Here is a 22,727-nt window from a genome sequence, read left to right on the forward strand (position 1 = left end):
GAACTACTGGAGGAAGCCAACCGTGAGAGCTTCCATATTGCATAAGGAGTTTGTCAGGGAGCCTGCACTTGGAAGAGCATAATGCTTACAGCCAGGTTCTGTTGTGCTCCCTTTGTAGTCACATATACAATCAAGATTTATGTAGCATTTTCTTGGTCAGGAAAATTAGCTTCATCCTAGCTCAAACCAGGACAAAAACAAGTCTTTAAAATATCACAATACAAGATTTTACATTTTACTAGGAAATTCAGATTCAGAGTTTCCCTTATTCTAAGTATATGAAAACCAGCTTTTAATTTCTCTATTAATTCTCCCTTCTAAATCTTGTAGCTACTTACATGAGCTTTTTTTCCCTCATTTTAACACAAGGATTATTAAAAATCCCGTTATAAGAAATCAATTCTTACAATAGAAGACAAAGTAGGACTGTAGCTGCAGACACTGCTGTGTGATCAAACTTGTCAGTTCAAAACCATCAGAGCTACAACAGCTTAACTCCTGAATTCTTTAATAATTTATCTTTTTGAAGTAGAAGAGAAAAATATAGCTGACAACATGAGGAAAAAAGTATATTACTAATTATCTGATGATTAAAAATATAAAAACTAAGAGGAAAAAGTACTACAGGATATTTTTCATAGTTATACATAAAGCATGTAAGGAAAACAATCCACATATCCCTATGAAGTATTTTGTGGAAGAAAATTCTAGAAATGCTTTTAGATAGCTCTTTTATTGATTCTACAATGTCTTAAGTTACATGGGCCAGGTTGACAGTGGAATTTCCAAAAATGTTCTGATAGAGTCTTATCCAGAGGCTGACAAATGTCCAATAAATCTACTTTCTAAAGAGTAAATAAATAAATATGTTAAAACTCCTTCTTTCAGTTATTTACATCATACTTCCTTCCAAATCATGAACATGAAAACCCTACAGACTTACCAGATTTCCAACTGCAAGTACAGCATTGAATTCATCAGTCATTGGATAATGTTCCATAGCCATGAAGAGTGTATTTAAAACAATGCAAATTGTAATAGCCAGGTCAACAAATGGGTCCATTACCACTAAGTTGACAATGTGTTTTACTTTTAACCAATGTGGACTGCAATCCCAGATCAAGAAAATATTTGCAAATTTATACCAACATGGTGGGCATTTCTGTCTTGATTCTTCAAGTTCTGTGGGAAAGAAAGTTCATACAGGTAACTATATGATTGCTCAAACATTTCCAAATCCTGTATGAATAGTACTAGTCAAGCTGTCAGTCTGGAAGTGATAGTGATTAACCTCCTGTAAGCATGTCCATTATACTTTTTTACAGGGCTTTTCATGAAAGTCTTCAAAAATTGTTGTTGAATGTATTTATTGTGTTCAAAGCTTATCTATCAAGCTTCTTTGTATTCCAGTCACTATTCCAATTAGTATCGATTTATGCGCCAATTTGTACTATGTATTTTATTGTTCCTTGATTACAGTTCAGCCTGTTCCTCCAGCTTACTGTTCTATTATGTAAATATTTTTATTTTGAAATTTGTGATGTTTAGGTATAACTTTTCAATATAATTTTCATTCTTGGTTCAGGAAAAAAACCAACACATTTTTATCACTTAGCATAGGACTTCTTTAAAAATGAGTTGAATAAATATAACTGCTAAAAACTGTATCTATTTTAATAATGGTTGCATATATTTAAAAAATGTTCCATGGCCTTTTTGTGTGAAATAACATATTTTTAATTAAAAAGCATAAGCATCCGCTCAGTTATGAATGCCAAACATGACTCTGTAGTCCTGATGACCACAGGAGGTAGATGGTGGCAAAACAATGAGATAGAAATGCTTACTTACATAAGAACCTTAATGAATAAAAAAACCTTTGAGTTTACTGAGAAACATGTCAGTTTGTGGGATGGAATCTGTTAATTAAGCTATTTTAAACCAGTTTTTAAGTTTCAACTCAAATTTTCAGAAGTTGAAGAACAAGTATTAAATATTAAGTTATATGCAGTACACACCTTCCACAGTGTTTGTGACTTTCCCTTAAAGCTGGATCTTCTAGTAAGTCCATAGACACATGGAAAGAGCTTGATACTCTCTTCCTCATTCCTGTTTCTGTAGTGGTGCCCTGTACAAGAATAAGAGGCAAGACCATGCTGGAATAATAAGATAAACAAATACTACATAGAACCCTGTTATTAATGTCTTAGCTTGGATACGTGCTTCGTGCTCTTCAATTTTTATCATGCCAGACTTTTATTACTTTTTAGTATCTTTCAAATAAAATATACGGGGTAATGGCTACCTACCGTTCAAGACTGAGAGCTTATTTACTTAACTTCTGCATTTCTTTCCTTCAAGCTATGAAAAAAAATTAAACAGATGGAAAAGGAGTTTGAAATAGCGTATAAATATTCTGCTGACGGAATACTCTGGGTTTTGGAAAATAATAATCTTTTCCCCTAAGCAAACTGAAACAAGTAAGAAAAGTCCGACTTCCTCATGCTTCCTCATGCTAGTATTTTTTTAGTAATATGAATAGACAATTTTGAATTAAGCAGTAATTTTTTTAGAGACATCTTATCTTACCTCTTATTTGGTAAGAGAATTGGAGCAATATGTGTTGCACATATGCTCACACAAACATTTGTATTTTTGGAAGTGTGTATTGAAATGTGACCTTCCAGTGAAATATTTGTCATCCATGCTACAGAATTCCACCAGCAATGGATGGAAAATGCATAGATATGCATAGAAATGAAAAATAAATTATAATACAAAATTTAACTTCCTTACATTTTAACAGGACTGGTAAGGAAGAATGTTACCAAAATTAACTAATAAAGCTAATTTTGATAAAGTGGTAATAGCAACATCATATTGATTGCAGTTATAACAATTTTGTGTACTAGTTTCAATTGTGTAGTAACTGATTTTGCAGACCATAGCCAGATGGATCTTTAGATCAGCAAAAGTATAGCGCAGTGATATAGTAAAGTGATTCTATGAATGTGCAAGTATTTTATTACTTGGAAACTGTAAATTGCATTTGTTAGTTATGAGAAGTAAATTCTTAGGTTGCAAACCTATCTTAGCTGTTTTATCTATTAAAGATTTTACAAGATGCAGGAGCATTCACAGCTTGACCAACCAGGAAGCATTGCCAAGGATTCCATTCTGTAGAAAACACTGGCTGGTGCAGTAAGAACAGGCCACGATGCCTAAGCTATTTAAAACTTTCTTACATTGTCATCAGTAGCTGGTTTATCTATTATCACCTCTGGCAGAAGCTGTCCAACAGGCGATGTAGGAACAGATGGTCCACCAACCAGGGAAACCACCCCATTGCAATCCACAGTGCTGTGCATCTTCCCATTCACTGGAAACACTGTCAGCATCCTGGATGACCTACTGGCCTGACTAATGTTACTGTTGCGCCGTTCACCATGTCTGCGCGGCACAAAGAGGGAATCTCTTCTGCTGTCGTTGTCTTCAAAAGTGCTGTGCTCATCATCAGCGAAGTCATTTTCTGATCCTATATCCTTTGCTCGACCTCTGAAGCTGAAAAGACTTGTTCTGCTGTTGCGCCTTGGGGAAAACAGGGAGCCACGAATGCTCAGCAAAGACTGTAGGCAAATAAAATATGTGATTATTAGTTGAAACCTTCAAACTTACTATTTTTATTCAGATGAGGGGGAGGAAGGTGTTTCTTCTATGAGAGTAAACACTTTTCCCAGAAGCTAAATGCTGCTGTGAAAATTGTATATGTTTTCATTATATGTATATTTTGCAGATAGAAATACCACCATTTATGGATTCTTATGACAACATCAATTTTGAGCACTCCTTTCTCATAATGTCGATTAGAGCTGCTGAGTAGAGTAGTCGTACAATTCCCATCAAGCAAAAAAGGGAGTCTACACATGCACGTTCTTTCATGTATGTAGCACCCTACACCTGTTAAACCAATGTCCAAACATCAATGATATAGGAGGAAAATATGAGGCTAACATAGTGGAAAAATACTGTTGCATTTTTGTAAGTTTAGATATTATATCATCACTCTAAAAAAACCCCCATAGAGTTAGATAATATTTTAATTATTTTTAAATTATCATATTACAAGATCAGAGATGGGATGTTACATTTAATTCTCTGCCATTTTCTACAAGACAGTCTAGAACTGCACTTTCTTGCAAGCACTAGCAACAATAAAGACATTTAATGTAAATCTCAGTGTTTCCTTTCTTTACACCATAGGGTCATATTACAGTTTCAGGAAGACTAAAGTAAAGTTGTATCAGCCTATGATGCTTTACATGTATGTTTCTACTCAAAGTAACTATATGCAATACCTGATGTGGAGAGGAATACTTCTTTTCATATGTCAGTCTATTGCCTTCAATAGATAATCGGAAACCTTTCCTTCTGATGCTTTCTTCTGATTCGGATTTGTGAAATTCATCTTCATCTTTTTCCTCTCCTCCAGACTGTTCTTTCTGTTTCCTTTTTTTCCTTCTATTTCTTCTCTCTTTTGCGCTCTTTGAGCTCAATTTTGATGCCTCTGAGGAACTTTCTGAGAGCCCTCCTGCTTCTCCCACAGCACTGGGCTCCCTGGACTCTGCAGATGCTGTTACTGCTGCTGCTGCCACTGCTGCTGCCTGTCATGTTGCAGAATGAATTTGTGTCACTGAGCACACCACAACATCATGTCTTTTTAAAGTTTACATATACAGAATTTCTAGTCCAAATGGCCTGGATCTTAACACTTTCCAGAGAATAACATCTCCCTAGCTTTTTCTAATTTTTATTAGTTATTTATTAGACTCAAAATATGTGTTGGTTGTGGCCTTCTTCCATCTTTCATTATTATTTCTAATGCAGAAGTCTAACATACTGTATTAATGACACTAGACTAAGAAAGGCTGTGCTGCCATTCAGAGAGACTTAGATAGGTTGGAGAATTGGGCGGGGAGAAACATGATGAAATTCAACAAGGGGAAGTGCAGAGTTTTACATTTGGGGAAGAACAACACCATGTCCCAGTACAGGTTGGGGGCTGAACTGCTGGAGAGTAGTGTAGGTGAAAGAGACCTGGGGGTCCTGGTAGACAGGAGGATGACCATGAGCCAGCAATGTGTCCTTGTGGCCAAGAAGGCCAATGGCATCCTGGGGTGCATTAGAAAGGGTGTGATTAGTAGGTCAAGAGAGGTTCTCCTCCCCCTCTATTCTGCATTGGTGAGGCCACATCTGGAGTATTGTGTCCAGTTCTGGGCCCCTCAGTTCAAAAAGGACAGGGAACTGCTTGAAAGAGTCCAGCGCAGAGCTACGAAGATGATTAAGGGAGTGGAACATCTCCCTTATGAGGAAAGGCTGAGGGAGCTGGGTCTCTTTAGCTTGGAGAAAAGGAGACTGAGGGGTGACCTCATCAATGTTTACAAATATGTAAGGGGTGAGTGTCAGGGGGACGGAGTTAGGCTTTTCTCGGTGATGACCAGTGATAGGACAAGGGGTAATGGGTGTAAATTGGAGCATAGGAAGTTCAAGGTGAATATCCGAAAAAATTTTTTTACTGTGAGAGTGACAGAGCACTGGAACAGACTGCCCAGAGAGGTTGTGGAGTCTCCTTCACTGGAGACATTCAAAACCCACCTGGATGAGTTCCTGTGTGATGTACTCTAGGTGACCCTGCTCTGGCAGGGGGGTTGGACTAGATGATCTCTCGAGGTCCCTTCCAGCCCCTAAGATTCTATGATTCTATGAAAAACATAATTAATAACGCATACCTAGTTTTGAATATTCCTTCTTGATTATGGCTGAATTATTCACAGTACAATGCCTTCAGTGCAAAATAGAAAATCCCTGAGCTAGCTTTGTTGCTGAAAGACCAGCTGGGTGTTTAGAACTCCAAATTCAGAGAGTAGACGGTGAATATCTCTAGTAAAACTACTTCTATACGCTTCTGCATTAATACACCATTAATTATACCTGAGCTGCTTCTTGCTGCTTCTTTAGTTGTTCCAGCATCTGTTGAAATTCTGCCTCTTTCTGCTCTGCTTCTTCCATGGTTGCTTGATTCTGTTCTTCATAGGCCATGGCAACCACAGCCAGGATCAAGTTGATCAGGTAGAAAGAGCCCAGGAAGATCACCAGGACAAAAAATATCATGTATGTCTTCCCAGCAGCACGTAGTGTCTGGAAATAAGAATACATTTATAAGCAAGACTAGATGAAGAAAAATTCTGATTTTCATATTGTTAAAATTAAGAGAAGAAAATTGATTTTAGGCCTCTTGCATTATTGGTACAAACACATTTAGTCTATTTTGCATTTAAGAAGTCTTACCAATTGATAAAGGTTTTCCCAGAAGTCTTGAGTCATCAAACGGAAGAGTGACAAGAAAGCCCAGCTGAAGGTATCAAAGCTTGTGTAGCCATAATTGGGGTTTCTACCAGCTTTCACACATGTATATCCTTCTGGGCACTGCCTACAGAGACAAACTGGGTGTTATATAGTTATTTTAATATTATCACCTGAAATGTCCAAGATATCAGGATTAAAAGTGGATTTTTTTTATTTAGTCAGACTTGAAGTAACAGCAGTTATTATTTTGAATAGAAAATTATTTTAAAGGACACTAGAAAAATAAAGTAGGAAACTCACATAAAAATTAGTGTCAAAAGTTTAATCTAAGCTCCTAAAACTTAATATTCAAAATAATTTCTTTATTAATGTTACATTAATAATGTCAATGTCAGTGTTTTCTACTCTCTGAGCCTGTTAGTACTTCATGTGCAGCTGGAACTGCAAAATAACACATTTTCCAGCTGCTGTGTCTGTTCTTTCTCATTCAGGCGTGAACTACACTAAAACCAAATTACAAAATACTAAGTTCATCTGACCAATCCACTGAGCCCTGACTAGGGACCCAAATCCTCAGTCCAGTGTAAACTCCTAATAATTCTTATGCGAAACGAAGTAGTCACTCAAAATATAGCTCCCTCCAGCTGCACATCTAAATAACATGGATCTAATTGGTATACAGTGCAATAATATGATGACATATGGTCTTACCCAGCATCAGAACTATTTCCACAAAGCAGAGCATCGTTTTGCCCTTCCAGAAAATAAAAATGACCTGTTTAGAAAAGAATTTTTAAATAGTTTTAAAATTCTGATGATGAAAGTTTTCTTATAGCTCTATGAAGTAAATAGTCTGGCTCTAAAAGTGATAAGGTGAATTCAAATGAAATTTTAAAGAAGCAATTTTTTTTTTTTCAGCAAGACCATAACTTTAGAGCAAACAACACTATGAATTGCAGTAAGTGCTATCATAGCATTTACTGTTAAAATGTCAAAATGTACTGAAAATCTTGTAAAATGCTGCTGGATGTAGATGAAATGTACAACTCTCCCTGCAGTTTGATCACTGAATAAAGTAACACATTGTGAAATTCTGTTGTATAGTTATTTATTATAATAGTTATATTGTACTTGAAAAAAATATAACTATTTCAAACATTCTGATCAGTATTGCCAAGGGTTGCAGCCTGTCACTTACACTTGTGTCAGTTATCTAAGATGTGAGCTCTGCAAACCATCCAGCTGATATAATTGTTCTGGGTGTGTAGCCCTCTGATTGCTATGAAAGCCCTGCTATATATTTAACTCAAACAGAATTACTGCAACAGTCCGTGACTTGTGTAGGTAGGATTTTAGGAGTATACGATGAAATTATCGATCACATTAGAAAAGAACTGGGAAAGTTCCAGCAAATTGCCCTGTACCTAACCATCCCATAATCTCTATACTAATCCTGTATTCAGAAAACATTTTAGATGGTTTAAACAACCAAGCCTTTGATTTATCAGTTCTTACAATATTAAAGAGATAATGTCCAAAGCAGCATGATTATTTATATTCACTTTGACCATATCCTTAAGACATGCTTTTCTTTCTCCCCTCAAAGCAGATGCCCACAGTTGCTAAGCTCTTGATTGTGGAAGAATTATCACAGGAGGAGCTTCCTCTGATAGTAACGATTTCCCATTTGGTCACAGGCTTAAAGATAATATTTATACAGGGTCAGACCATGTAGCCCAGTATCCTATTTCCAACAGAGACCAAAAGCGTCGCCTCAGGACGTCTGGAAGGACAGGGCACAGACATGGGTGATAACACTCCTGAGCACCTCCCCAGCTTCCAATACTTCTAAAGCACAGCAGCTTTGGAATTATGGTGGTGCCTTTTCTGCCTCCTGAGAAGATTCAAACCCTGCATTGTACTTCTTTGCCATTGAACTGGCCTGTTAGATTCCCTTAAAATGCTACGAGTGGAGCTGAGTGTGAATGTGACTGTGCCAGATGTTCTGCCCAAGCAGAGTCACTACAGAGCTAATGAACTCTGAGTCTGAGGAGGTGTCACATGCTACCAGCTCAGTGCATTGATTTGCAAGAGGGACATGGTACCTCAGCCACCTGCATCTCACCATCCTGTGAGTGAAAGTCACCATTTGGAAAACTTAGGTTCTCAGCTGTATGCAGACCCTGTTCTGGCACTTTTGAAGGACTCGGTTTCAGTGTCTGGTGATACACCTGTGTCTTTCAGAGTACAATATTCTGTACTGGGCAAAGTGCCCAAGCCTCTGTGCAGTCCCTCTGGGCTGGTGTGCACTGCTGAGCTGCACTGTGCTGGAAGCAGCAAAGTTAGCTGCCATAATGCTGACCAGAGCTCACCCCTGTGAAGCAAGTGTTACTGTGCATTATGTCAGCTAATCATGATTAAAACATGCTGGAACATAACAGCTGGTTGGGACGAATGCAAACCTGATTTGATACAGTTTACTTGGAGCAGTCACTCATGATCAGTGTGCATCAGCTGAGCTGAACTGCGAAGAGAGGGCCTGTACTCAAGTTCTGTGGTTCAGACAAGCTATGCCCTGTAAGCATGCTGTGCTTGCCAGCTCTGCAGGAAATAACAGCTACCCAGGCTTTCTCTGAGTGCACTGATACAGCAGTGACAAATGCTCAAAATATTATCATGACAGGAAAATTTTTATACCAAGAAAGCTGAGCAGTATACAGATGTGTCCCTTACTAGACTCAAAACACAGAATAATATTTTACCCAAGTAATGTGAAAAGTCACTCACTACATGAGACATGTATGGTTGGCTCCCATTTATTTGACTGGAAATGGGAAAAAATCCCCTGTAGGTGAGCACTTCAAGGGAATTAACAGTTGTTTGAGTAAACCTAGGGTAATGACTGAGACTGATATTTCAAAAATAGATTGTGAGATGTTACTTCCCAGAAAACATGCTTATGTGTTATAGTGACATGTCAGGGCAAGCTCACCAAGATAAACTGAAATTTATCTAGCATTAAGTTTAGCAGATTTGCCATACGGGGGAAAAACAAACAAACAAACAAACAAACCCCACAGTGCTTGACTCACTAATGCCAGGAGGACTTGCATAAAGTCTCTCTAGATGGTATTTCCAAAAATTAGTGCTTACATGCCTTTTTTTGCATAGTATGCACAACTACTGGCATAAAAACTTTTATAATTCCTATAAAAGACAGTGCCATTGCACTGCTCTGGGCCCCAGGTAAGTCCCTTCTTAATGCCCTGTGACACAGCTGGTTTAAGAATACTTTCTTTACCCTGTTTGTCCACCTTCAAAGAGAGTAGGAAGCTGTGAGAACATTTTTGAGAACTCTTTGAAACTGCTTGTAAGCAGGGACAAGCTTATTAACTTCATAATAGGACTCATAATGTCATTATAAATTTAAAAATACACATGAAATCTTGTGTAAATATTCCAAATATTCAAGAACTCATTCAATAAGATACTTTCTTTAGCTAATTCAATTTGGTTTTGCTTTTTAGGGACCTTCAGAGCTTGAGTGTATAGATCTTTTGTTAAAAAGATAGGAAATTAGGTTTGATCTTGAAGTCCTGGTCTTCACTAGGGAACTTTGCTTTGACTTTGTTATATGCTGTGGCATGGGATTTCCATGAATTCTCATGTTCAAGTAAAATGAGTTTCACAAAAAGACTGCATCTTGATTTAAGAAATTCAGACGGAAATCCATCATAATCACTGATTACCTGTGTCATCACAGGTAGAAGCTGTCTGTCTTCTATTTGAAAATTGTCTGGCTTTGACTTGCAGCTATTGAACCTGTTACATCTTTTCCTGCTAGATCAAAGATACGTCTATGATGAAATTGCAGTTCCCCATGAGGTTTTTCTCGGCTGTGATCAAATCTCCCCTTAAACCTTCTCTTTGATATGCTAAGTAGGTTGAGCTCCTGGTCTAAAGCACGTTTTCCAGCCTTTAATCATTCTGCTCTTTTCTAAACATCCTCCAAATTTTCAACATCCTGTCTAAATTGAACTTTATATAGTATTCCAGCAGCAACTGCAGTAGTGCTAAATACAGGGATAATACTGCCTTATTTATGCAAACAGAATGCTATTTAGCTTTTTAGCTGCAGAGATTTAGCCTTAATTTGTCAGTCTTGGCTGCTCCACAGTGCCTTAGGTCCTTGCTATTGCTAAGGGCTTTCAACTGTATTTCTGTGTCCTGCTTATCAGTTGCAGCTCCACAACCATTCACATAAGCTGCTGTGATAGTATTTTCCAGAGCCTCTATAGCACTATTTTTCCTTTGTTCTCATGCTCTTTTTCATGTTGCTTTTATTCTCATGATATTACACCTGCAAGCACATTATTATTGCAGCAGGTTCTCAGGGGAAGCAATTGTCTCTGGTGTGAGATCCACCCTTCTTTCTTCCCCTTTTTCCTACTTACTTGTAGCTTTTGATTTATATAAGGTGACCTAAAACATGCAAACACAAGCTTAGGGGACTCCACCACTTCTCTTTGCAGCTGCCCACTCTGGTCAGTTTTCCCTTCCCCCTTCCTTTTCTTTCCCTCTCCTTTAGTCCTTATTTTTCTCCACAAACAACTTGCACTGTTAGAGATGATGTATGCCATCAGCTACAGTCTTTATGCATGTAAACCTGTCTCAACGTGAATTGTGCAGCATTGATTTTTAGGATAGGGGGTTTAGGTTTGTGACCTCACATGGAACTGAACTGAAATGCATTTCTTTATCTGCTCTCAGTTAGCCAGATTGCTCTGTATCAGCAAAACTGGTTGGGAAATTGTACTTATGGAAATCATCAAAATGGGAAGATGCAACAAAACAACTTCTGAAGAGGTTTGTCTGAGATTGCTGCTATTCAAGGTTTTAATTGATCTAAATAATGGAAGAATGCTTATCAAATTTGAAAATTATACTGATCTGATAAGGATGGTGGTGCATCTGAGGAAACAACTACATTTTCAAAGATCCAGGACAGTTAGAGAGATGGTCTGAAAAAACAGGGTGCTGTTCAGGCTGGAACAATGAGTTCTGCAAATACATAGTGGAAATTCAATGAGCTAAAAGTCTTTAAAAAAGACTCAGGAGCAGGTAGACCACAAGCTGAACAGGATCTTATGATGTTCCAATTATAAACAATGGCAGACTCTAGCCTAGGATGTATAAAACAAGTATAAATTACTATGCTACCACATAATCCTTCTTTTCTACTTATTGTGCCTCATGTGGAGAAGGAATGCCTAGATGTGGATACTGCACTTGAAGAAGGATGTTCACAAACAAGAAGGTATCTAGATAAGAGACCAAGATCTAGAAAATAAACAGTTGGAGAAAAAAGTTAATGATCTGGTTGCTTAGCATGCAAAAAGAAGACTGAGAGAAGAGGTCATAGCAACATAAGAATAGTCTCTCAATACCTCAGAGACAGTGAATAATGATAAGGAATAATTTAGTTTTGATGCTTGTGGTGAAGTTGATAAGAACAATGAGCTTAAATTGGAGCAGGAAAAAATGCTAGACCTAAAAAAAAACCCCAAACAAACCTTTCTAATAATAATATATAGAAGCGGAAGAATGGATAGATGGAAACAATACTCAGGAGGCCTCATTGAATGTCAGAAGTCTGACATCTGTCAGAATGACATAGCAGTCTGTTGCTGATCTTGCATTAGACTATCAGGATGTAAAATGTTTCTGACTATTAAGTAATTTTAAGAAATCCTTTGGATCTCTTTTTGTCTCAGGAGAGACACGGATTTGGTAGAGAGAGCTGAGAAAAAGATCTGCATCAAGAAGAGAGACCATCTTTTTTGTTCTCTCTTCCATGCCAGCCTTTGGAGCAGATCTATAAGAAAGAGAAAGCACTTTTCCTGTTCAGTCTTAACTAAACATATCATCCCTCCCCCTCCTTATTTCTAAGAAGTGGGTTAGCCACATATCACTTCAATAAGAATTATGCCGACAATACTTACTTTCATCTTCAATGTACCCTTTCCAGTCAAAAGGAGCCACTGTTGAATTAACTAATGTACCATTTTCACCGACAGTGCTGTTTAGCTGGGAAGTAATATTTGTTTCCAAAGTAAAATTTTCTGGAGGCCACTGCAGGCATTTATTCCTCAAGTTGCCCATGAAAAGCTGCAGCCCTATTAGTGCAAATACACTCAAACAAAACACAGTCAGGATCATAACATCTGAGAGCTTCTTCACGGATTGAATTAGGGCTCCCACGATAGTCTTCAAGCCTGCAAATGCAAAGGAATTTTTATTCTGGTGTTCAAACCTTTTCTAAATGATAAAAATGACAGTGTGTCTCAGTGTCATTATAGATTTCATGCAGAAGCCCAAATAAATGATTGTAATGTCTGTGAAATAACATTTTTGTGAAGAGCTTTTTCACTGTGAAAATGAATAAATAGCTGAAATTTATGTTCATTTGCAACTGTGAATGGAATGAGTTGTGTATACTTCAAAACACTTGTTTTAATGCTAAAACAAGAGACTTTTTTCTTCATGCTCTATGTCAATCTTCAAAAAGTCTTCTTTCTTTTTTATTCATCAATACCTGCTGCCCCAAACCTTTGCTACTATCAGTTTTATAACATACTAGATTTAGAAAAGAGTAGTAAAAAGCCTGTTCAACAATAATAGGATTAAATTTTAATGCTATAAAACTGGAGATGGTTTGGAAAATCATAGAATTCTAAGATAATAAATTCCCCATGCAATCCCATGCTATTCTTTATTATCTTGTTCCTTCACCGTCATACTAATCAACATTTTGAACACTTCTGTTTTTTAGATACAAATATTCACAACAAATACCACATAACATCATGTAGGAAAGACACACATGGGTAGGAAAACTTCAGGGTTACTGATACTCAGGAACGTGGAGAAGAAAGCCTAACATCATACGATGCAAACCACACACGCTGTGTACTGCAATGTCTCATGCAAGAATCTGTTAAACTCAAAGGCTGATTTCAAAAGAAAAAAGCTCATGTTAAAAAGCAATGAATCAGAGATCTCAGTGAATACTAAAATCTTCCAATTCCTGCTTTTGTTTTTTTGTGGAAAGAAAATAAATGAATTTTGCTTCAGTGAATTAAAGTCAGCCTCAGTGTTTAACCTCTCTCTCACCTGGAATGACTGATATTGTTTTCAAAGCTCGGAGAACTCTGAATGTTCTCAACGCTGAGACATTGCCCAGGTCCACAAACTCTGTCACATATCTGTAATAGGGGAGTTCACACACAAACACATGACAGGATAAAAAGGAACAGTTGGGAGGTACAAGGGGCCTAACACCTTACACCAGTTACTTCTTACCTGGGATTACAGAAATAGTTTTCAAAGCTCTCAATACTCTGAAAGTTCGAAGAGCTGAAACATTGCCTAGGTTTACAAATTCTGTTACATACCTGTAGGATTAAATCACAGTTATTCAGAATTTAGGCAAAGTTTATGCTACTTACTTGGGTCTTTCATCAAGACCTCTTTGGCGTTTTTAGCAAAAAATTAAATAGCAACAGTCAGAGATTTACCTTTCACTGCAGTTTGCCTTGCATTAACATGCTTTCAGAGCCTTCAGTTAAATTATATGTCTCTGAAGGGAATCACAGTGATTTAACTTTGAAAGCCTAAATATTTATCTAGACTAGACTGGTAAGTTTGGAGAATGAAGTCAAAGGGATGCTCCTTTTCTGCTCAGAGAAAAAAATGCAGGACATGAAATTAGCCTCTCTAATACTAGCTGTACTAATGGCTTCTGCAGTATTTATGTTTACATCAAAATATGCTTATTGGAATGTGAAAATTGCTTTAGACAAAAGCCAATCCATATAAGAATTTCCATTTAACAAAATTGATACATATAGATACTAATTTCATGCCCTTTTTGCCCTTCACTTTCGAAGACAAAGCAAAAAACAAAAACTTACGCAAAGGTAATGACAGTGAAGTCAAGCCAGTTCCATGGATCTCGAAGAAAAGTAAAATCTTCTAAGCAAAAGCCCCTTGCAATAATTTTTATGAGTGATTCAAATGTGTAAATTCCAGTGAATGTATACCTGTACAATATAGAAAAATTTATTCCAGATAAGTAGCAACACTTTACATTGGTATTCTAATAGAAACCTGATGATCAGATGAAATATTTTATTTCATAACCAGAAAGGAAATACAGTAAATAAGCAATTCCTTCTAAAATCCATTATATTCATCATGTATAGTTGTGTATTTGCATGCATTAGTTGTAACATGCTGTTGAAGTGCAACTGTCCTGATTTTGTATATTGATCAAAATGCATAAATCCATCAAATAAATTACATATATTAAAAATGTATTGGTGAAACTCTCTCTAGTGGTGAATAGTGTCTGATGATAGTTCTTCCCTGGACACATTACTACAATTATTGGCATAATAAGTCCTAGAGAAACAGTCAAAGACACCTTTAAAGAATATATGCAACTTACTCCACATTCTTTGTCCAGTCTGGGGGGTTACTCATGGTCATAAATACACAGTTGGTCAAAATAGTGCACATGATTAGCATGCTGAATAATGTAGGTATAGTTAAGGAAAACAACAGTAATTCACACAATATCACATCAGCCAGATATCTTAAGTACAGTAAAATATTGCCACATACACAAATCTTACAGACTGGCAAACATTACACATATATTTTGCTTAATCTGGTAGTTTTAATATTAGTCTCAATTTGTTGATGTTCTTGATGTTGATTTGTTGATGTCCTTGTGTTTTGTTTTCAGCTGGTACTGAAAGGCCAGGAAGACATGTATGTCTGGGAGATAACAGCCAAAACCAAAGTGTCTTGCAGAAGAATACTGTTTTACTTAAGTACCTGACATGACTAAATAAGCATTAGTCTTTCACTTCTACAGTTTCAGTACTAAACTCAACAGCTGGCATATGCAAGGTAAAAAAGTTTATCCTGTTCAGCATGACTCAGAGCTGTAGGAAAAGCATCCAGCACAGCCAGTCTGTGAAAAACACAGAACATAACAGAATACTCTTTTTAATTGCTGAAATGATGGTATTCCATGTTTCCCTATCACCAGTTTAACAGTACATGCTTCAGTCAGTGAAAAAGGAATCCATAGAGAGCTCACAGATTAAGCTGATTATTTTTCCAATATTATTTTTGGGTTCTTGCAAAACATGTTAGCAGCAATGAGAAGCATTTCTTGTTCTACCAGTGCTATGATTTGAAAATGATTCAATAGTACCACCAATAGTGGTCAACTGCTTTAAAACTGGTGAAGATTAGAATGAAAATGAATTTTTATTTAGGGTTCCAGCAAGGCACAACTAGGTGTTGTGGGACTATGAAAACCAGATTAACAGCTCAAAAGGGCTTGTTGTATGGACGTGGGACAGCCCACTGGACCTTTATCACACCCAATGTGATGCCCTTGGTTTACAAGATCACTGACTCAAAAACAGCGTGTTCCTTCCCTTTTCATGGAAATAAAGTAACCTCGATTATTCAAATATTTGGAAATACTTAAGACACCAAACTAAACCAAAACCTGACTCAGATTTGCCACATGATGGCAGCAAAAGCCAAAAAGCTACACCTTTTCACCAAATGGTTAACTAATTTTTCCTCTGCTCATCTCTCTAAATGCTGTGTTCCTTAAAAATAACTAAATAATTGCATCAACGTAAGTGGTGAACAAGCTAACTTAAACTAAAGTCTTTTATATAAAACCCCAATGCCTTTTTTTTTTCTTAAATCAGGTAGCTAGCATTTTGGTGTTGGAAGTATATTTTTATGCCATAGAGAAAAAACCTTCTAAGAAATGGACAAAGAAACCTGCCAAAAAACAATCCTCCACTCTAGGAGAAGTAAAATCTCAGCTTAAACTTTGCAGCAAATTAGTGCAAACATTTAGATCATCACTTACAGCTGCTGAACAATTCAAACCTGAGCCTATCTTTCCAGGGAAGCATTCCAATCACAGGGAATGATCAAATCACAGCTGCCTGATTCCCATGGACAGGTGTGTGATCTTTGTCCAAACGCCTGACCAAGCACTGAATATTGTGATACCTTTCATTAAGTAACCTAAATAATTTTGAAGACCATGTTGTCATATGAGCTCTGTACAGTACAAATTGTGGTTCAAGTGGCTTAGAATAAATAATTAGAATGCCTTAAAATGCTTGTCCTCACAGCCCACAGGCAGCTCTAGAAAGTCTGACTCAATATAATTCATAAATTCCTTTAAACACAGAGAATCTATTTTGGCAACTGATAGGTAGGTATCATTCATGACAAAGGCCACAGGTAGATCCTTACACATTCCCCACTCTCTAAAGAACTCACCACATCTGTGAGCTGCATGGTCAAAGTGCTGTTCACTGTCAAAGGGAGCAGATGCTAACGCACTTTGAAATATATTCTATGGCCATGATTTCCCTTACAGAAATCTCAAACACAACAGACGCATTCCAAGTATGTGCCTCCCTTCCAGATATAGGGTTGGAAGGTGTTGCAAAACAGAGCCCATAACTTAAGTGGATGAGCATTCATTACAGGCTTCATTCTTAGAGTGTTTGTGTGGGTTTTCTCACTATCTCCACCACTGTCTGTAGGCCTCTGTCCAGTCCCTTAGCTACTGTCCCTAGATGCTCCTGACTACTCTCCATACAGCTTCCTCCCCTTTTCTCAGTACTTTAACTTCCAGGGAGATCAGAGGAAAGGGTCTTCTGAGTCAGCAGCAATCAGACTTGTTTCTTCCCTTTTCTAAAGACAGAATATTTTGCCAGCAGTCTCTAGGCTTTTGCCTTTGACTAACTGTTAAAAGCCTTACTGTCACACTGAAATTTTCATTGGGTTACTACTTTTCCCAGTCCTGGGGTTTTGCAAGGGAAGTGCATCAAAACCTCACCTGCTAGAAATTTCCATCAACGTGTTATGAAAAATCAGGCACCAATCCCACAGGCCAGTGTAAAACTTTACCTTATGCACCATCCCATCAGTTGTGCTCCCCACTCTGTCCCCCATCAGCATATGAGGATGCTTTGCAAACCATCTGCATGATTCCTGCCTGTGCTTTCTGGCAAGGTATTAAATCTGGCAGAGGGCTTGTGGTGCCACTGGGCAGGTTTGTGGATGTGAGATTCAGCATGGATGAACCAGGCTTCCAGGCACCCTGCTGCAATAGACTATAAAGCTGATCTTGAGGTTGGCCTCAGCAGGACCCCTAAAAGGCAATGTAAACATACCCTGGAGCTAGTTGTTCCTCAGCAGCTCAATAGCTGCCTCATTGCTTGCAAAACTGAAAGCTCTTCTGGAATTTGTGAGCACAAGCTGCATTTTCAAATAAATTAATTTATTTATTAATATGGAATTATTTCATTACTAGGTTTCATAGCACAAAAAGGAACCTGGTACACAAACAAATTCAGTGTTGAAATAAATATGAAGAAACTTTTCTGAAAAATTGATCAAGATGATCTTAAATCCATATGCAGATTTACACAGCATTGAAATTCAACAGAATAGCTAAAATGCATCTATACCATATATACATATTTTCATGTAGTTATAAAACCTTACCACAAGGACAGTAGACCTTACTATAAGTCTTCCACTGCACAGTAAAATTAAAGAGCCTACTTGTGTTACAATGAAATAGAGTTATGAGTTTTCATAATTTCAGTGTGTAACATTTTGAACAAACATTGAAAAAGGATATGAGTGTACCAAAATTTTAATAGCTATTTTTCTAAGAGGATTGAAGGGAGTTAAAATGTACAGGGCAGAGGTGGCACTGAATCGGAAGATTGCCTTCCCTTTATTCAATACTATAAAGGTCTGAAAAAGAGAAAGAAAAGACATTTTATAAGTGTGTATTCATTGTAGATGCTCATTTAAAAACTGTTCTGAGTGACCAACCAACCAAAGTTGCAACTTTAAAAAGCTAATGGCTAATTTTTTCAACAAAACTTATTTCCAGTACCTGATGTACTTGCCATATGAAAATCTAATTTTAAACATAGAACATTCAATTAGTGTTATGTTTTTATACTACTTCTTCATTAAACAACCTCAGTAGGGTAATATGATGTATTTATAAGATGTATTTACATCATGTATTTCAGACTTCTTCATTCAGCTGTCTCTCTGTCCTAACTCTACACAGCTCACATGCCTACAGAGACCAAACTCCTGAAGAATAAGGATAACTAACAGTGAGACTTTCTATTTTCTTGAATACAAATCCAAGATGTGTAGAAAGGGTGTAAGCATTTAAATTCCTTGCTTCTGCACAGAAACGGAGAAACGGAGTATGAAACTGAGGATGGTGGGATAAAGCCTGAGCTAATGTTTCCAAATTACACTTCCAGTTATGCTACAGTTATCAACAACATTCAAAGTGTAATTACAGATGACCTGGCCTTAAACAAGGCTTTCCTTTTAAATGCTGAGGTAACCAAGCAGATGAATAATTTTTTGGCACAATGTTTTAAAAGCCTCCTATCCCAAGGGGGGAGGTGAGGTTTTCCCTCCCAGGTCTGTTCCCAGCCACCAGGACTCACAGCTCAGAAGCCTCCAGCTCATGCTCTTGGCCTTTTGTAGCTATGAGGTAGTTGACAAAATACATTTAAAATCACACTCCCTACTAACTTAGTGTCTAAGACTACACCACCTACGTTTAGTCAACCTACATTTAAAAAAAACCCACACATCTTTGAGCACAAGCATATTAAACATACATCTCTCTTCTAACATGCCTTATGGAAAATAACAGCATGCTGGCACAGCTCCAGTTTCAGTTGGAAGCTGCTGCTATTTTAGCTGTTCTACTTTCTGCTGCCCTGCATAAGCAGAACCCACAAGACATAAATTACCTACCTCAGTTTTAATTTTTTAACTTAAAGCATCTTCGTGACTGGAGCCTCCAGAATGACTTTGTTGGTCCTCTGACTTCTAGCCTTAAACATGAACTAAAATCACATCCTATCTCTGAAGAAGAATTTTCATTTAAAAATAGAGATAACAGCTGATACCCAATCCCTGTGTAAGCTTCCCTCCTGGTAAACCTGCTATAGCTCATTCCAGTCTCAACCCAGATGCAAGCCAATGTGTAGGCAGTGTGGATGAACATGAAGTATTGTACCCAAAGCTGTCAGGACAAAGTAGACATACACTGAGAAACGTGAAATAAATTCTAAACAAATTGTAAGATTAATGTTCGTATATGAAAGATTAGGTATACTTTTCAGGGCTTAGGTTTTACAAAGTGCTTTAATAATTTTATAAAAGCAGGAAACCTCCTTACACTCAAATAAATCAAATGTGAAGATAAATTAAAAAAGAAGATCCTGATTTGCTGCTTTTGCATCTGCAACCTGGATGCCTATTCTGTAATATCTGCCATATTTGATATAAACCCAGAAACTGTGTTCTTAGCAGGGCAAAGAAGGAGGAAGAGTATTTTGAGAAGATGTAGCTAAGAGGAAAAAGAATCCACACTGAACAAAGACACAGTCTCTTGAGAGCCTCTTGGGACAAGGAGTTCCCAAAACCTTGTTTTTCCTTTCCTTCCTCCCAGTTATCTTTAAATGTAGGTTCAGGAAGGCTACATTTAGCAGGTCGACTGCTGCTTCATTGTGTTTCCACTTTCTACAGTTAAATAAACACCATCTAAATCCTCAAAGGACCTGAAAGGCAAGAGATGACATATTGTTGAGCTGGGTCCTTAGCTTCTTGTGAAAAGCCCCAGGGCCAGCTAGAACAGGAGACTAACGGCATATTTGGAGCTGGCATTTAATGGTTTTGTCGTTATCTTTTGAAACCATGTTTTTCACCAAAACCTTACATTTTCGCTTTGCTAGAACTTTTAACTTTAAAATTCTTTAACTTACAAATATCTAAAATATCTAAAATCTATGGTGCATTCACCTTTTCTGATGCAGTGAAGCTGACTAAAGCAGTTTGCAAAAGCCCACTGCTCAAGCCTGTTAAGGTCCCTGTGGATGACATCCCTTCCCTTCAGTGTGTTGACCTCTCCACACATTTTGGTGTATTTGGCAAACTTGCTGAGGGTGCACTCATATCTATCATGTATGTATTGTTACTGTGAGATGCACAAGGCAGACAATTCTCCTATAAAGGTCCAGGACAAACTGTGGTCAGGTAGGGATGTAATTATTTGTGATTTCACACCATAAATAGACACAACTAGTACAGAACTCTGCAAGGCCTGCTTTTACAGAAATGCATCTTTTACTTTTGTAAAAGTAGAACTGTGATTAAAAGATAAATCTTCATATGTTGTGAATGGCAGATAAAGGCTCTTTCTGCTTATCCATGAGTTTCTCTATTGATTCCATACATTCTCTAAGAATTTGCTATCAAAGTAGATTTCTGGGAACAAAATGTGCTATGCATTGGTTCATGCTGTCAGTTTTAAGCCTGAAGAACATTAGAGAAAGTGTGGTGTGCTGGTACACTCAGTTTCAACATATAGTCATATTTCATCATATAAGTTTGCAGAGTATGCCATCTATTATGTATACATTTTTGTATAGGTAGTATCTATTGCTTATAATCAAAGACAAGATACCTTGTTTCAGCTTTGATATAAATGCTTCTCTGATATAAATTCAGTTATATCAAAGGAATACATTTGATGTAAATTAAAATAAAAAGACAAAAGTTCAGTAAGCATTAAGGATGCTGGATTCTATCTTCTACCTGTACGAGGTACTTTGTTAATGATTGGGACACCAGTCAATAGAAGCCTAGATTGTCACACTACCTGTACCTTGCTACATTCATTGTACAACCAAATTATACAAACAGTCATAATGTTAAAATTATTACCAATTTTATCAGTTTAATTCTAAAAATAATAATTTTGCAAAATTCCTCCTTATATAAAGCAGGACCAGTGGCCAGGGCACAGGATGGTACATGTTATAAAAACATACACTAGCTAAAGCAACTTCTAATAATTTGAAGATACTACATAATTATTTACTAACTTCCTGGAAGACAGAATGCTTATGTGTCACTGGCATAAAACATTTCCAGCTTTTGTTGTACACTTAGTCCTTTAACAATGCTCAACTGTTTCCCCATTATTGAATGACATTTTCCTACAAGGTTGCAAATTGAAAGTCCGGAGGAATAAGCTATATGATCCATTCCACAAAAATTAAATGAACATGATTAAGCACTTCAAACACTAGCATATGAACAGGATTGATATTAGACTCACTTTTTTATTGATGTAATATGGGTCCATGTCTTCCAAGGGCTCAGATACCATTCCTGGAGGTATGTCGCCGTATATAAACGGAAGTGTTTTTCCTGCCTCCAAATCACTGTTTGGCTTTGGCCCATTTTCATCATCATTGTCTTTACGATCTTGTTTAGGATTCTTAGCTTTTTCTGCAGCAATGCGTTGTTCAATAGCTGCAAGAGACTCCCTAGTGAAGTATTGGAAGCTGTCTGGTCCTGGTGGTACAAGCACTGGCTGCTCCATCTTTTCATCCTGCACATTTTAATTACCATTTATTCTTCTGCATAGGAAAATACTAGAAGAAAGCAGAAAATAAAATTTTAAAAAACATGGTAAAAATCACCCATGTTTATGCTATTTTGGAATGTTCAAATACACAATATTGAAAATAAAATAAGCAGTTTAATTCATGATTTGCCCTTTCTAAGAGTCACTTGTGTGGTTCTTACACCAGTTATATAAACTGCAATAATTTCTCAACACTAGGATTATAATGGCCTCTCACTCCAAATTACCAAAAGCACAATACTTAAGAATATTAGATGCATTCTTTCCTCATAAGTCTAATTGTCTTAAAATCACCACAGACTCTGGAATCAGTTGTGATTATATTGGTAACTATAAATAGCACTATTCATCAGAGCTAATGCAGAAATAGCCACCAAGTTCAGCAAGAGTATCAGAAAACAACCACTGTAGAATCAGAATTTCTATTAAACAAAAATCAACTCTGTGTATTATGAGGTAGTAAAGTAGTGGTTCAAAGTAACAAGAACAATTGTCTATTTTCAGTTCAATTCAAATCTTACTATACATCTGGTTCTTTATTCAATAGCTGTAACTAGATGATTCTTTAAGTATTCTAATATACATATTTATTTATATATTGCAACTAAAAAAATCAGCCTGATGGGGAAGAAAACAAAAAAAAATACGAAGTAGTCCTATTAAAACTATGGATCTGGCATCTGTAATGCTGCTGAATGAATCAGACAGATGAAAGGCATATTTGAGCATGCAAGGGCATAGATATCCTTCACGCCCG

At 37.0% G+C, this 22,727-nt stretch overlaps 1 protein-coding gene across 1 annotated transcript in view; it reads right to left on the reverse strand.

Annotated features, from left to right (window-relative positions):
- The window catches only part of LOC104387522 (sodium channel protein type 1 subunit alpha), a 57,492-nt gene extending 35,567 nt beyond the window's left edge, over positions 1-21,925 (reverse strand). The window contains exons 1-13 of the mRNA XM_009996291.1: positions 21,659-21,925; positions 18,128-18,246; positions 14,873-14,962; positions 14,337-14,465; positions 13,726-13,817; positions 12,366-12,638; positions 7,075-7,138; positions 6,346-6,487; positions 5,989-6,195; positions 4,356-4,661; positions 3,279-3,626; positions 2,038-2,128; positions 944-1,182 (exon numbers count right to left, since the gene is read on the reverse strand). Of these exons, the coding sequence (XP_009994593.1) occupies positions 944-1,182; positions 2,038-2,128; positions 3,279-3,626; positions 4,356-4,661; positions 5,989-6,195; positions 6,346-6,487; positions 7,075-7,138; positions 12,366-12,638; positions 13,726-13,817; positions 14,337-14,465; positions 14,873-14,962; positions 18,128-18,246; positions 21,659-21,925 (2,367 nt within the window). The remainder of the gene's footprint in view (positions 1-943; positions 1,183-2,037; positions 2,129-3,278; positions 3,627-4,355; positions 4,662-5,988; positions 6,196-6,345; positions 6,488-7,074; positions 7,139-12,365; positions 12,639-13,725; positions 13,818-14,336; positions 14,466-14,872; positions 14,963-18,127; positions 18,247-21,658) is intronic.
- Between the last annotated feature and the right edge of the window lie 802 nt (positions 21,926-22,727).

This window comes from Chaetura pelagica, unplaced genomic scaffold (assembly GCF_000747805.2).
Source record: "Chaetura pelagica isolate M959 unplaced genomic scaffold, ChaPel_1.0 scaffold3, whole genome shotgun sequence".
In the NCBI taxonomy this organism is placed as follows: domain Eukaryota; kingdom Metazoa; phylum Chordata; class Aves; order Apodiformes; family Apodidae; genus Chaetura; species Chaetura pelagica.